The sequence below is a fragment of the Triticum dicoccoides genome, chromosome 3A (assembly GCF_002162155.2).
Source record: "Triticum dicoccoides isolate Atlit2015 ecotype Zavitan chromosome 3A, WEW_v2.0, whole genome shotgun sequence".
NCBI lineage: Eukaryota > Viridiplantae > Streptophyta > Magnoliopsida > Poales > Poaceae > Triticum > Triticum dicoccoides.
The window spans coordinates 719,698,806-719,715,102 of record NC_041384.1 but is presented as its reverse complement, the minus strand read 5'-3'; the positions used below and the strand labels follow the sequence as shown (position 1 = coordinate 719,715,102).

At 43.3% G+C, this 16,297-nt stretch overlaps 2 protein-coding genes across 2 annotated transcripts; both read right to left on the bottom strand.

The window, feature by feature from the left end:
• Positions 1-1,942: 1,942 nt before the first annotated feature.
• On the bottom strand, positions 1,943-4,008 carry LOC119273105 (L-type lectin-domain containing receptor kinase IX.1-like). The gene is made up of 2 exons (XM_037554392.1): positions 2,633-4,008; positions 1,943-2,537 (listed from the first exon to the last, which is right to left on the bottom strand). Exons 1-2 carry the CDS (start codon positions 4,006-4,008, stop codon positions 1,943-1,945), a joined length of 1,971 nt encoding a protein of 656 aa, XP_037410289.1.
• An 8,634-nt stretch (positions 4,009-12,642) lies between these two features.
• On the bottom strand, positions 12,643-14,696 carry LOC119273104 (L-type lectin-domain containing receptor kinase IX.1-like). The gene is made up of 2 exons (XM_037554391.1): positions 13,333-14,696; positions 12,643-13,234 (listed from the first exon to the last, which is right to left on the bottom strand). The coding sequence occupies exons 1-2, from the start codon at positions 14,694-14,696 to the stop codon at positions 12,643-12,645; spliced, it is 1,956 nt and encodes a 651-aa protein (XP_037410288.1).
• Between the last annotated feature and the right edge of the window lie 1,601 nt (positions 14,697-16,297).

The window sequence follows — 16,297 nt, the reverse complement described above, 5'->3', positions numbered from 1 at the left end:
GGGGGGGGGGTCATTTGCATGAATGCCTCTTTTATTTCGTCATGAGTAAAGGCAGATTCCATATTGAGGAGTTGGGGTAGCGGTTGGGGGTAGTATTGGTGTGGCTGGAAGGACCAGGAGGTAGGTGGTGAGCCGATAATGGATGTGAAGCGATGCCGTAGAATGGCTGCTTTTTGGGCATGAGAGTGGAACTTTGTCCCATTTAGTAGGAGGGAAGTTATAGTGTTCTTGCGAAGCCTCTGGGAGGCAGCGGCATGGAAGTATTATGTGTTCTCCTCACTGTGAATAGCAGCGCGCACTTATCCTCGTTGTTTTCAGAAGGCCAATTTTTTCAGAAATAGTTGTGTGCAGGGCATTGGAGACAACAAGTCTCAACCCGTGTTCGGGTTTTGAGAGCGGCCGAGCTTCTTCTTTTAGGTCAATGATATTTATGACTTGTTTTGCAGCTGCTTCGCAGAGGTGGGCTAGTGATCATTTGGATGCCCATTGTTTGAGAGAGGAACATGTTGTTTTCAGGGCTTTGGACAGGGCAACTGCTGAATTTGTTCGTTGGGCCGTGCGACGGTTGGTGGCCCAGCATTTTTGAACGATGTCATGGCATTCTGTGGCATGAGACCATGAAGACTCGAATCTAGAGTGGCGCGGTTTGGGTACACCTATTTGAATGCATAGGATTAGGGGGACGTGATCGGATGTGATACGTGGAAGTGAGGACAAGGTTGCGTTTGGGAAGCAATTATTCCAAGGCAGATTAAAGAAAGCCCAGTCTAATCCTTCTAAGGTTGGCGGCGCAGAGCGTTTGTTGGACCAAGTGAAGCGTCTGTCAAGCAGTGGAAGTTCGAGTAGGGCTAGCTCATTGATCATGTTGTTAAAAGCATCTGCTTCTCGTTGGTGGAAGTTTTGGTTAGAAAACCGGACAAAGTTGAAGTCTCCTACTATTAACCAAGGCGTGTGATTACCTTGTTTCATCAGTTTGAGCTCATCGAGAAAGGCTTGTTTCAGGTTACGGCTTGCGGGAGCATATACGTTAGTGATGATGAAGGGTTGTGGTGCGCGAGGGACGTGAGTTTGATCGATGTGGCAAAGTTATGGTGTGTGTGAGAGAGCACTGAGAAGTAATTTGAATTAAACTGTTCCACCAGCCGAGCCGTCGGCTGGTAAAAACATTTTTGGTCGAGAGAGCGAGGTAGGAAGGATCGGAATTTTTATTCAGTAATTTCATTTAGTTTTGATTCCTGCAAAAGGGCGCAGTGGGGGCTAATGCTGATAAGCTCGGAGAGGATATTAGCACATTTTGACACATCACCAAGTACTCTTACATTCCACAAGCAGATAGATAGGGTGGTGTTACTCATACAGGTAGAAATATACCATGCACTTAGACGAGAATAAGCTACTGATATGAAACGAAACAAGCAATAGACTAAGGGGTAGATGAAGCAGATGCAAGGTTTGCTCCAGGCACACATGCGAGGGAATAAGTAGACCCGATCAGTCGAGCCGTGGTAGGGACGGCAAGCCGCCGATAGGACGCCACATGGGTCTATATATTTGTAAGTGCCCTGTAGGACATCTATATCCAAAACCTCTAGCACCCCGAACTTCCAAGACGGTATTGTATTCTCTCAGTTTAAAAGCTTTTTCCGAAGTCCAGTATAAGATTGGCAATTTCCTAGTTGGACTTCCATTGATGAAGATACTCAAATGCCAAGGCAATATTGAATTGATCTTGATTACCAAAACAAATACTGATTTATATGAATCAACCTAAGAATTACTTAATGTTGGTGACACCGTCGTGGCCTTTGTAGTATGAGTATTTTGTTTGGCGTCCTGGTACAAGATTCCTATTGGCGATACATCCATGCTCAACATGTTGCCCTTGAATACATGTATGGTATTATTTTGTGATTTTTTGGACTAGAAGCCTGAACAAGATAGGCTACGGCATCAACAGTGGTGTCACTGGCGCTAGGGGAGTCATATCCAATTTAAGCCTCTCTGATCGCAGTGCATACATGGTGTCGTTGATTGACGGCCTGCTGATCGGGTCCTGGTGCACGCATAAGAGGCCAACGAGTAGCGCACGCTTCATCTGCTGCCGGCCGGCACTAGACTCACCACCTAACAGCCTGCCATCTACGGCCTCTAGGAGCGCATGCCTATGGTACAAACTCCTTACCCATGATGCCAATGGAGGCCTATTGTTGAGACGCACCGTCGGATCCCTTCCAGAGACCATCTCTAGTAGGACAATGCCAAAACTGTACATGTCTGACTGCCTATTCCGCTGGCTCGTGTTGACAAACACAGGGTCTATATATCCGTAAGTGCCCTGCACAGCGTCTGTGGTTTGTGCCCCGGTTTCTTGGTCAACAGACCTTGCCAATCCGAAGTCGCCTAACTTGGCACCATACGAAGGGTCAAGCAGCACGTTGCTTGATTTGATATCACCATGTACGACACATTGCTTGTGTTGCTCACAATCTACGTGGAGGTATTGCAGTGCAGATCCTAGGTCCAGGATGATCTCGTACCTGTTTGTCAAAGCATGCATGTTACGATTATGTATCAAAGAAAAAACTAAGTTGCAGTGATGTAGATGATTTGGAGGTGGTATTACAATACATACCTCTTGGACCATGGCAACCAACTGTTGCCTCCGTGTAGGTGTTGATCAAGGCTACCTTGTGGCAACAACTCATACACAAGGAATAGACGTGTGTACTTGTCGTCCCGCCACCAGCAAACGAACTCAATCAGGTTCCTCGGGCAATCGTAGCACCATCCTATCAATTCGACAAGGTTCCGGTGCCTCAGGCGACTAGCAATCCCGAGTTCATCCTCGAACGCCTTCCTCCCCTCGTGGGATGTTGCCGGTTTGAATATTTTTATCGCCACTGCTCTTGATGGATTTGTCAGCTGGCCCCGATAAACAGAGGCAGAACCTCCTTCCCCGAGCTTGTTTTCCTTTGCAAATTTGTTGGCCGCACGTGCTAGCTTAGGACAATCAAAATGCCCAAGACCCCTGGCGAGAGCTGTGTAATGCTTCCTTCTCGTGCATAACTGCCATCGGCGGACGCGAACAAAGATGCACACAATTGCAATAACTCCAATAAGTGGGACAATTATTACCTCTACTAGCAGTTTGCACGTCATCTTTGGCGGTAGAACCTTGGAGCTTTGCGTGTGCGGAGCCAAGGTGGAGTGAAACGACCAGGATATGATTTTGTGTATCTCGACCCCCTGGCCGGTAGCAGCTGAGAAGCCGATAGCCACTTTGTTAGGCAAGTGATCCCTCAGGTTAACACTGGTGTTGACATGGTAGGTGGCGTCGCCGATCTGGAGAACCGCTGCTAGGATCTTGGTGTCGTTACCGTAGCTGATGTGGCAAGTCATTGGGAAGCCCGACGTGAGGTTTCTGCCAGGCGATGTCGCGTTGGTGTACGCCCGGGATTGGATGGAGTTGACGTCGATGCCCATGTGGCTGCCGCTATGGTCGACCTCAGGGTTCATGTGGGTGTCAAACTCGACCGCTACGGAACGGTTGGCGCCGGTCGCGACCCTGCCGACGTCTTTCGGGTAGAGGCCAAGGTTGCGACCGTTGTCGAGGGGATCGGGGATGCTCGTTGGAGGATAGTGGCCCAGGAAGAAAGCCAGGCCATCGCCAGTGGAGTTGCTGCCGTTTACAGCCTCGATTCGGAAGGTGAAGGAGGTGTTGAATCCGGCGAGCTCGCCGGTGGCGGCGTCCCACAGAGTCACAGAGTGCTCGTGCAACACCCGGCCTAGGCTGTTGCTTGGACTCCCGCCGGCTTTTGTCAGATGGATCATCCGAGAGCCGTTGTCGAAGCGCGCGTGGCGCTGGAAGCGAAGGTGCTTGGTGGCCTCATAGCCACCGGGGCCGGAGAAGTTGGCGCTGAAAGAGAACGAGGTAGCACGAGGCCATATCGAGCAGCAGAGGAGGAGCATGAGGATCTGTATTCGGTGGGAGAATCGCATGGCAGCCATTTGCTTTGGAAGGAAGCTCGTGCACAAGCACATCCTAGCTATATATTGGCTCGTGATCTGGATGAATATTTGGCGATGCAAACGAACAGCCAGCTGCCTGAGGCATCGGGCTCGGGCCTCGACGTCATGCCGCACGCAAATCCTGTGTACATGTCGCCTCTGGTAATGTCCGTTAAGCAGAAAGATATAAGCCAAACGACAAGGCCTCACCACCTTTCTGCGCTCTCTCCTAGGTGAGAAAAGAAGTACTGCTACTATAGGATGTACTTGGGAATGGCCATCTCAGACCATCTTTTTTGGCTGGTTTCCCTTCCTGCCTCCTACATGATCGATGTTGATATATCAACTCCAAGTTCGTTCGTCTCTGGAATGAAGTGTCATGAGCTCAGCTCACGTTTCATGATTTGTCGCTGCACAATAAGCATTTCCGGATCCACCGTCGCATACATCTTCGTCGCATGAGCCTGGCCTTTGTTATGTTGTTGAGATCAACCATTATTCTTGGCAACAAGCCGAAATGGGGTAATTCAAACTTCGTGATGAAAATTGGGGACAGGGCGCCTGCTGATGGGCCGGTACATTTTCATTATACTGTACAAGCCTGTAGCGAGCCGATTTTTTGGTGCTTTACAGTTTCTAGCAGTTGCTTTTCATTACCATAGGTTTTTCTCATTCGGTTATTCTAAAAAAGGAAAACATTGTTTTGCGGCATTAAAAGATGTAAACATTTTTTGAATATTTCAAAGATTTTGAAAATACGTGAACATTTTCAAGATGCAACATTTTAGAACACGATTTTTTTCAAATTTCTTAATACTTTGTGAAAACATGAACATTATTTCTAAATTTTTCTTTTTAAATTTGTTATCTTGAATCGCGAGCAGTGTGACCGCAAAGGCTATATCTTGGGAGCTCCTATTCGCCGCTCGCTACGGCAAACAAGCGCGGTTTCGCACAGGCGGGTGTCCAACTGGGCCGGCCCATGAATATATCGAACGACAATGCGCTGTAGCGAAAAAAGAAATACCACGGTCGCAGGAATTCGAACCCAGGACCTCACACTATACCTCACGTGGTACAACAAATTGAGCTAGCAGTCGATACCAATTCTACAGCAGCGCGGAGCTTAAAGAACCAATCCCGCAGAGCAGATCCAAATTATATCTTGAATTTCAAAAGCATTTTTTATTAAAAAAACTAAGGGATCTATGACACACAAGCAAATTACAGATTTGCAAAAAAAACTGAAATATTTGCAAAAATGAGGAACTTTTTTTGAAATGGGAACAATTTTTTAAATTCCAAGACAGAATTGGAAAATGCGAACATATTTTCAAAAATGTGCAAACAAGAATATTTTTTCAAAATTTGAAACTGAACAATTTCGAAACTCCTGAAAAAATGAAAACATGCACATTTTTTAAATTTGTGAATAATTTTTTTAAATGGGAAAATGTTTTGAACCACCCGAACATTTTTTGAAATTTGTGAACAAAAATTTAAAAATGCAAAATTTTGAAACTCTGGAAAAAATGAAAACATTGACATTTTTTAAAACAGGAACATGTTTTGAACCGCCCGAACATTTTTAAAAATTTGTGAACAAAATTTTGAAACTGAAGAATTTCGAAACTCAAAAATGAGGACGTGCACATTTTTTGGAAATTTTCTCAGAAAAGGGAACATTTTTTAAAATTCCTGAGCATTTTTTAACTCGTAAACAGATTTGAAATACACAAAACCGTTTTGAATTTGAAAGAAAATTTTGAAACATGAATATTTTTAGAATTTTTGACCAAATTTTGAAAGCAGGAACATATTTCTTAATCCAAACTTTTTTAGTTTGTGAGCCAAATTTAAAAAGACAAACACTTTTTTAAATAAGTGAACAATTTTTGGAATTCTAATTTTTTTTAGAAATTTCTGCTTAAAAATTTGAAAACAGAAACATTTTCTGAAAAAAGTAACAAAATCTGAAATTTTACTTTTTAGAAAAAATTCTGAAAACATTTATTGAAAAAATAAAAAAAGGAAAAAGAAAAAGAGCAAGAAGAAAGAAAAAAGACAGAAAAAAGAAAGAACAAAAAAAGAAATAGGAAAAAATGAAAAATGAAAATAAATATAAAAAGAAAAACTGTTTCAGGAACACTCTAGAAGGTTTCCAAAATCGGAAAAATAAAACCAGCTTGGAACAGTCATAGAAGGTTCCCAAAACAGCTTGAACATTTTTTTATCATTTTTTAAATGCTTGAATAACATTTTTTTAAGTACATTATCAACTTTTTCCATAATAACCTTGCGGGGAAATATTTGGAAAAATGTTAAACAAGCATTTAAAAAATGTCCAACTTTAGATTTCCCTCCCATCAAACAGTTGCATATGTTGATACAGATCTTCTGTACCATCAACTATAAATTTCTTACTCTACAATAATCCGAGTAAACTCGTTTCATCATTAGGTCTTGGGCCTATAGATGTGAAGATTTATTTAATAGGCGGTCCTAGAGTTTTATTGCCGCGAGTTGATACATATGTCCAAACTCGGTCATGGTTGCCTAGAACCTGTAAAATAACCCAGTGAATAAAATAAACAAAAGACCAAATGTGTTTAGCTCCTCAGCAATGGTGCCAGAAAAAGCATGATGTCTCAAGTCTGCATGGTTGAGTTGTAGGCTTTTTGAAGTAATAGTATTGCTCACAAAGAGAGCTAGGAAACGGTCCTTGCTCCTTATAGAGGTTTATCCGGATGGGCCTATAAGTTAATTGTAATTCAAAACAAAAGTGATTCGTAAGTGAAAATTTTGCATGAGTGTTTGTGACGGGAACTAAAGTGTGTAAGAATGAAAGTAAAGAACAAGAGAGTAATGAAACCAATGAAACCTACAATATGGCTAAGGCATTCTCAGAGAGTCCGGGATCACCTCTAGTGTGTATGCTACTTATTTATGCCATTGTACAATTCTGGGTTCAGATATAATCAACTTTATATGTTTTTATGTGTGGGTGAAGCCAGTACAGCTACGCACACACTACCATAACTCCGTATCACACCCTCCACCACTATTCCTCCCTAGCTGGATAGAGGCAACAATGATTAAGGTTCTCGCCATGAACATGGCTAAGGCGGTCTCCATTACTCTCTTATCTAAGTTCCACTAAAGAGAGAGGTAGCTTCTATCACTGCAATACCTCTGCTTCCCTGCTTCCCTTGGATAGTAAAATAGCACTACTTTCCAATTTAGTCTAAGGACTTCATATACTCCCTTCATTCCTAAATACAAGTCCTTTTAGAGATTTCAATATGTACTACATACGGATGTATACAGACGTAGTTTAGAGTGTAGATTCGCTCATTTTGCTCCGTATGAAATCTATATTGAAATATCTAAAAAAGACTTACATTTAGGAACGGAGGGAGTATTTATGTAAATTTCCATCATTATATTGTGAACAAATATTGAAAATCTATCATTAAATTGTAAACATAGAGAGGGCGCTGCAACGAGCACTGTCATGGTCTAGTAAAGTTAAATGGCAAGCACTATATCCATCAAGTTCCAATGCTCTTTCTGATAAATGCTCCAAACAATATTCCTTATGTATAATCATGAAACCCCTCTAATGCAAATCTATCCAAAAAAATTAATAAATGCAAAAAATCTTCTATTTACTAATTGGAGGTACCTTTCAAGTATTCTCATTAATCCACATCATCAAAATTAATTACACCGTTGGATTATAAAATTTACATCCAGGATAAAAGAAAAACTTACGTAACATAGATTGTTTCGTACATCCAAAAAAAGGCATCTGACACGTCCAAGATAGTTGTATACAAAAAAAAAACTTTGATCTGTTGTCCCCAGAAAGAAAAATTAAAAAGGCTAACAAAAAGGGAAATAAATCAACGTGGAAAACTGTATCTCACGAAACGTGGGGATGTTGGAATCTCACATAATTATTCACAAATACAATCCCATAACTTACCCCTGAGATATCTCCACGAACTACTCCCTCGGTGACTCGACAACCAAAATCCCCATGCCCAGCCTCCGATTGCCTTTTTGTTCCAGCGAACATGCCCCGGCTACCCGGACGAGGGAGTTCTCTACGTGGGTGATTTCCTATTGGCCTATGCTGATGAGGCTCACATGATGGAGACTGAGAAGATGGGGCTGCGCTGGAGGCTGGAGGGAGAGTACCAACGGCCCTTCCGTCGTGGAACCAAGGCGTACCGCATGCATCCTGCTGAAGTCTGGTGAGAGAGAGGTTGTCAAGATGGTGAAGAAGTAGCGAACGTGAGCACCAGGTTGCTACAGATAGATCAGGGACCATGTGCAGAGGTGCACTATGATGAGGGATTATATTTGTGTGCAGGAAGATGGTCATCATTGGGAATCAAGATGCCAGGGAGATCGCTGAGGGAGAGGTTTAGTTCCAAGACAAGCTTGACAATGTCGTTGAGGGGAACACCTACCTACAACATGGCCCTACCCAGCAGGTATACGTACTGGAACCAGAAACACTAATTTAGTAGCTACGTGAAACAAATATACAACATGCAGCTACCAGTTTAATTAGTTTGTGTTCGACTTTGATTTTCTGCTTCTCGGTAGACGCAATAAAATTATGAATGCATTTGATATGATGCATCTAACTCGGATTTGTAATCTCAAGGATGATACGGTGTGGTGTGGATCAAGTTGTTTAATTTGCTTTCCTTTTACTAATTTCCTCTTGCAGGTGATTATTCACATGTGGTCTGCTAACTAATAAAGAATATTTGTGGATCTATGGAGTTCTTGCTATTCCATAAAATAGAATAAAAAGGAATATATATATATATATATATATATATATATATATATATATATATATATACCAGTAAATATCGACGAAAACATCTGTTGTGTTGTATTTTCAACACACAGATTCTGTTGTTTCTTTCAATTTCAAAGAATGTGTCTACCTGAAAATAGTGTTCGGCTTATGTGTGCGACATGCACGCCAGCAGCAGAACTCCACAATAACTAACAAACTTATGCTGAGTTACAAGTTCAACCTTATTCGATTGGCAAAAAAAATTTTAGTTCTACATACTCACATTTAGGACCACAAAGTTGTAGGTAACGTCTCCCTTTTTTTTGCGGGTGCCCTTTTTTGCATGGATAAGGTAACACTACTCTGTCAATAAAATGGAAGTTAATATAGACCTTTCAATTGACAAATTCTTTAGGATACCTCTGAAGTTGGGACTTATATACACTAATTCTCCAATAATTCCGTAGTTACATGGTTTGCTTAATTTTTGAACTCCCAATACTTTATTAAGTAGTTGATGAAAATATGGGCTGTCATTTATATTAAAAGATGGGTTAATCTTATGGTATTTTTGTGGTGGACTAGCATTACCTCTCCCCTATTCATCCCATATTGCCACTGGCTGCATACTGCTATAAGGTATTTTACATTTGAACTGATCAGTTTTAATATATTTGCACAAGAATGACCAGTACTAGAAAATCATTCTGCCCACTTGCTTATATGGGCGTGATTGTTATTGCAACTATCTTCTAATGTCACACATAATTTCATCTATTAGATGCATCTGAAACCAAACGATCCTCAACTTTCAGTTGTATCAATCTCATGATAATTTTTTGTTTCTGATTTATATTTTCTTATCTACAGCCGTTGGATAAGATACTTTAAGAGTCCTAGGCTGTTGTCCCACATGTATCTCTTTAAGCCAAAAAAACTCGGCTGTTGTTCCACGTCCAACTCTTTTAGCAAATAAAGTAAAAAAAATCCTTGCATTGCAGACTTCTTCCTCCGTCAATCCCGTCCGCCGAGCAACAGAACCCTAGCGCTCCTCTTCCTCCTCCTCAGCATATTTGCATCATCCATGCCATCCTAAACTTCTAAGCTCCATTGACGCTGGATTATGTGAAGAAAATCCATGACCCTCTCTCTTTCCCCACAAAAAAACAAGATCCATCCAGCTTCTCCTAGATCACTTCCTCTCAAACCTTTGAATCTTGAAAGCTTCAAGTTCGTGCAGCACCTCCATGCATGGTTCATCCAAGCAACAGCAGCAAGATGAGCTTAACCTCACCGTCTTAAGGATGTGTTCTTGAGATAGTTCGCAAGATGTTCTCCTTTTTACTAATATTTTTTTAGTTACATGTATAAAACTGATTGATAGAATCTCGGCGTTTGAAAGAAGAAATCATTTTGTTTTGAGCAGGCCAAGTTAGTATTTGTAGGACTATATGAATCAATTGGTCATGGAATTTTGCCTTTCACTATGCCAGCGGCAAGGCTCTAGCGTCCACTACATCAACCCCATCAACATTATTGCATGCATATACGTGCAATGTTAACCATGAGTTTAGATGCTTCTACATGAGCAAATGAGTTCACACTGTTATTTTGGTGAGTAATTTTGTACTAAATTGTTTTGGTGTTTTTCCTGATAGATTACAAATCAAAATGCATCTGAGAAGAAAAAAGAAAGCCAACTTAGTAAAAAAATGAGTAGGTGTACACTTTATTCTATTTCTTGCCTTTATATGAGAATTATTATAATTGTATATACCTATTTTGTTAACAAAGTGATCCTTCCTTGCAAATATATATTAGCCTGATGGTATATATTCTTCATTTACGAATTGGAATGTAGAACTAAAGAAATAAGCAATGGAGCATTAAAACTCTGCGTATTAATCAATGGTTTGATTCAAATTCAGATAATGGTCACTATTTCAAATCTATTGAGATTTATTGTTCGTATTCCAAGTTTGATAAAAAAACTTCGGTGCTGATATAAACGTCACTGTCTTTTCTATTTGAAACAAAGAATCATGTGATACTGATGAGGGAAAAATATTGAAATATATGACACCTTTTGTAATATTTTGATTTCAAATGTTTGTTTCCGCACTATATATTCGGACAACACCATAATGTTGAAACTATGTAAAAATCCCTAGCCCGTGCAGATGCACGGGATGATGACTAGTATATTTAATTGCCATAGAAAATAACAAGCTTGTACTGATGCGCCGGTTGATGATTAGTTGTATTACAAATAATATGTGACAAAGGATCCCCTTGACATAGCCTTTTCCTAGATTGAAAAATTGTTCGGCATCGTCATTTACTTCAATGGAAACACTACCTTTCTAAACAAAGTTATCAAGCCAGCTCTCTCCAAATCAAAGAGAAATCCTTCATCTACCATTCTTGTTGTAGAACTGACCAACACACCTTATCATTGGCTTTCTCAAAATCGAACTTGAAAATAACTCCATCCAACTTCTTATTACATAATTTGGGTGGTTTCATGCAGACAAAAAAACCCTCCATAATACACTAGCCTCGCAAAAAAGCCGTTTGTGTTGGCTATATGATATTTAAGAGCCGGGTCAATAAACCAGTCAGAACTCCATGTAGAGTACATACAAAGCAGAATTTAGGAATAGACATGAATCAGTTGTTCGTGCCACAGAATCATCTAAATGCATGACATTCCACTAATAGAATAACATAATTACAATAGAATAAATGATGAAACATGTTCATAAATAGAATATAAGGTTTATATATCAATCATTTGATTTTTTGTGAAGATCCGCCAAAAAATACGAGGTGCTCCTTCTTTGATGTCTAACTATTAGCGGATTCATTCATGAATAATGATTTTTATTCTAGGTGTAACTAAGTTTTTTTTTCAATTTTACAGAAACAATATGCTGATTGATTAATGTGACTATACTATATGGTTTGATATGGGGGCTGGTGGATAGAGAGGAGGCTCAATTTATGTATACAAGCAATGTATGTTTACGTTTATAGTTAAGTTGGTCGACTAAACTATGACATGGATTTGTGGAACATGGCTCCACGGGAACCCTTTATGAATAGTAAATTCTTAAGAGAAAATACTACAAAATTAATATTAAAAAACTGAACTTTTTGGAACATACATGGTCGACTGGTATAATCGTGTATCAAGTTTCACGAAGAAATGACATCAATACAATTTCAGACAAAATCAAAGCAAAGCACTATTTGAAGGGATACTAAGATTCCCAGGTGGCATTCTTTCATTGAAACATACATAATCGACTGGTCTACTCACATATGAAGTTTCTGAACTACCACATACCCCGGGTGACATTCCTTCACGAAACTTCGTGCGTGAGTAAAATGATCGACAAGTTTGATACCCCAAAATTTCATATTATTTTTGTTTTTAGTATTTTTTGAATTTACTATCCACATGGGAGCACGTGAAAATATGTTCACCGTTGTATTTTTGTTACTAGATATTGTAATTTATAGTTTCATACAAGCATACAGTATGGGAAAAAATGGTTAAAATATTTATTAAAAACCATATAAAACATAAAAAACGCATTTGTACTAGCATCAAGGAAATCTAGCCACTTTTCAATTGTGCGGGTCATCAGTTGATGCATACATCCGACTTTGTAGCACACGATTCTTATTCCCAATACATCCCGGCTTAATATGTATCCATTGAATATATTTATGGTATCAACTAAAAAAGAATACATGTATCTGGTATTACTTTGTTGATTTTTGGGCTAAATCCTGAACTACAAAGGCTATGGCAGCGAGAGTGTCACCGGTGCTAGGGGAACAATGTCCAATGTCAGCTCCTCCGATCGCAGGGCTTCCATGGTGTGGGTGATGGACGGCCATATGCTCGGGTCCTGATGCACGCACAAGAGCCCGATGAGTAACATGTGCTCCATCTGTTGACGCGCGACATTGGACTCGCCGCTTATCAGCCTCTCATCTGCGGCGTCCAGGATGTCATTCCTATGGTACGAACTCCTTACCCATGATGACAATGGAGGCCTATCATGGAGACACATTGTTGGATCCCTTCCAGAGACCATCTCTAGTAGGACAATGCCAAAACTGTATATGTCTGACTGCCTGTTCCGTTGGCAGGTGTCAAGGAACACAGGGTCTATATATCCATAAGTGCCTTGCAGAACATCTGTGGTCTGTGAACCAGTTTCATGGTGAACAAACCTTGCCAAGCCGAAGTCACCCAACTTCGCACCGTATGAAGACCCAAGGAGCACATTGCTAGACTTGATATCACCGTGCACGATACATTGTTGGCCTTGCTCACAATCTACGTGGAGGTATTGCAGTGCAGAGCCTAGGTCGAGGATGATCTCATACCTGCTTGTAAAAGCATGTAACCATTCATTATGTATCAAGAAAAAATGAAGTTGCATGCAATGGTGTAAATTCTCTTGAGATGGAATTATAATGCGTACCTCTTGGACCATGGTAACCAACTTTTGCCCCTGTGTAGGTGTTGATCGAGGCTACCTTGTGGCAAAAGCTCATACACAAGAAAGAGACGTGTGTACTTGTCGTCCCACCACCAGCATATGAACTCAATCGGGTTCCTCTTGCGATCGTAGCACCAGCCTATCAATTCGACTAGGTGCTTGTGCCTCAGGCCACTGGCAATCCTGAGTTCGTCCTCGAACGCCTTCCTCCCTTCGCCGGATGCTACTGGCCTGAATCTCTTTATGGCCACATGTCTATTTGTCAGTTGGCCCTGATAAACAGAGGCGGAACCTCCTTGCCCAAGCTTGTTCTCCTGTGAGAATTTGTTGGTTGCATGTGCTAGCTTATGATAATCAAAATGTTCAAGGCCTCTGGCGAGAGCTCTGTAATGCTTCTTTCTCGTGCATAGTTGCCGTCGTCGGACGCCGACAAAGATGCACACAATCGCCAAAAAAATGGTAACTGGTCCGGTTGCCTCTACTAGTAGTTTCCACGGAATCTTGGGGTTCCTCCGTGGAGGCGACGGATCCAAGGTGGAGTTGAATGACCAGGACATTATTTGGTGTTGCTCGACAGCCACGCCAGTAGCACCCGAGAAGCCAATGGCCACCACACTAGGCAGCATCTGCCTCAGGTCAACACTTGTGTTGACACGGTAGGTCACGTCGACGATCTGGAGAACAGCAGCAAGGATTTTTGTGTCATTGCTGTAGCTGATGTGGCAAGTCATTGGGAGGTTCGATGTGAGGTTCTTTCCAGGCACGGCCACGTTGGTGTACGCCCGGGAGATGATGGAGTTGACGTCGATGCCCATGTGGCTGTCGCTGTTGTCGGACTCAACGTTCAAGAACGTGTCGAACTCAACCGCCACGACTCGGTTGTCGCCGGTCGCCACCGTGCCGACGCTTTTGTTGAAGAGGCCGAGGTTCCGGCCATTGTCGAGGGGATCGGGAATGCTCGTCGGAGGGTAATGGCCAAGGAAGAAAGTCATGCCATCGCCACTGAGTTCACTGTTTACCTTGATTTCGAAGGTGAAGGAGGTGGTGAACCGGGCCAGCTCTCCGGTGATGGCATCCCATAGCGGCACGGGCTGCGCATACAACGCCCGGCCTACGCTGTTCTGGATGTTTGGACTCCCGCCGGCTTTCGTCAGCTCGATCGTCTGAGACTGGGAGTCGTAGTATGCGTCGCCTTGGAAGCTGAAGTTTTGGGCGTCGTAGCCACCGGGCTGGGAAAAGTTGAAGCTAAAGGAAAGCGAGGTTGCATGCGGCAAGTGCAGAGAACATATCGAGTAGTAGAGTAGCATGAAGATCTGTATTCCGTGGGGAAAGCTCACAGCAGACATTTGCTACGTTGTGTTTGGAAGCTCGTGAACAAACACGCATCATATAGAACTTCCGACCTCGAAATCTTCAAACGTTGCACGCACATGCTGAGTACAGATCGCAATGGCCTCTGGTAATGTCCGTTAAACACAAGGTACAAGCCATACGACAACGCCGCAACAACTTTCTGCGCTATCTCCTATGTCAGAAAAGAAGGCACTATGTGATGTCTGACCAAGTCTGGAGCATATGTTATTCCGACGACCAAGTATCCGTCAGTTCGCTAGCTAGCAAGCACGTTTGTGGTGTTTGTTTCTTTTTTTTTCAGTTCAAAACAGGTTTTTACCTTACTTTATAAATATAAATAAAGCACTGGGCCAAATGATACATGGAGTTGATGAAGTCCTCGGAAGCTGAACGTGTTTGTTTCTTTGTTAGAGATTTTTTCTTTTCGAAAAACTTTCAATCTATTCATTTTTATCTTTATCTTTATCTTTACCTAATATTAAAAGACGGAGGCTTCCATAGTTTTCCATACGTCATCTCTTTATATCCGCAGATTAGAGAACTGAGATTCGGCAGCGGAATGAGTTGCTCCCGCGGCTCGCCGGGCGCCCCGGCGGGCAACTCGCCTGACGCCCGTTGCAGCTCCAGCATCCTCCCACCACCACCACCACCGCAACCACCGACGCCGGTTTCGTCCCTTGGCCCCTGCCTGCCTCCAATGCTGCTGCCGGGTGCCCCGTCGTGCTACACCGCCCCGCCAGAGTTGACCTCGTTCCCCGTCCAGGTATCGCCTTTCGCTCCCGCGTCGTCGCTGCCTTCCTCACCGGGGTCCCTTTCGGCGCCGTGGAGTTTCCCTCTTTGTCGGCGCCAGGCACCGTGTGGGTCGTGGTGCCGTTCGTCGCTGACTGCTTTTCTTGCGACGGCGTTGCCTCCCTCCTGTCCTACTTCTTCTGTTCGTCGTCTGAGCGACTGCGGGCGGTCCAAGTTCGGCCGCGTGTGTTCTCGGTCCGCGTTGCTAGCAACGCTGTTGCGAAGTTCCTGGTCACGGTCTCGCCAGGGCTCCTCGTCGCCGTTAACCTTTGCCTCCATGCCTCTCTCCAGGATGTTGTTGCTGACGCGGCGTCGTCCAGTAAATGCGCGGCCCGTGCGCGGCGCCTTTTGCGCCAGTCCGGTGTAAAAGCGGCCAACGCCCCCTGTCGCAGTCGGCTTAAACCGCTGTCAATTTGTTGCCCTGTTCGCGCGGCGCAGCAGGAGCCCCCGCTCCTCCCCCTGCCCACGCCGCTGACCTCTCCCCCCAGTTGCGATTGGTCGGGTCCGGACCCCCACGCCGCTGTCTTGCTCCTGTCTAGAGACGATCGCATACATCCTGTCGCTCACGTGGGTGACACCGCGTGCACCGTGGGAGCGGGCAGTAGTGATGCGCCCCGCTCGGGAGCGGGTGCTTGCATTATTCCTTCCGAACCTGCCTCACCCACCGCCTTCACTGTTGTTCCTGGGGCGGCCAGCCCTTACATGCAGGCTCTCGTCTCGCCAGCTGCTCCCCACAATCACAACCAGCCTCGCCCCCCGCAGCCGCCGCTCTCTCTCAACGGCTGCTTCCACTGCCTTTCTACCC

Excerpts from the sequence above, each read along its gene's own strand:
- LOC119273105 (XM_037554392.1), bottom strand. The coding sequence starts at position 4,008 with ATGGCTGCCATGCGATTCTCCCACCGAATACAGATCCTCATGCTCCTC. Across the intron at positions 2,538-2,632 it reads TGGTTGCCATGGTCCAAGAG|GTACGAGATCATCCTGGACC; the intron begins GTATGTATTGTA and ends TTTGACAAACAG.
- LOC119273104 (XM_037554391.1), bottom strand. The coding sequence starts at position 14,696 with ATGTCTGCTGTGAGCTTTCCCCACGGAATACAGATCTTCATGCTACTC. Across the intron at positions 13,235-13,332 it reads TGGTTACCATGGTCCAAGAG|GTATGAGATCATCCTCGACC; the intron begins GTACGCATTATA and ends TTTTACAAGCAG.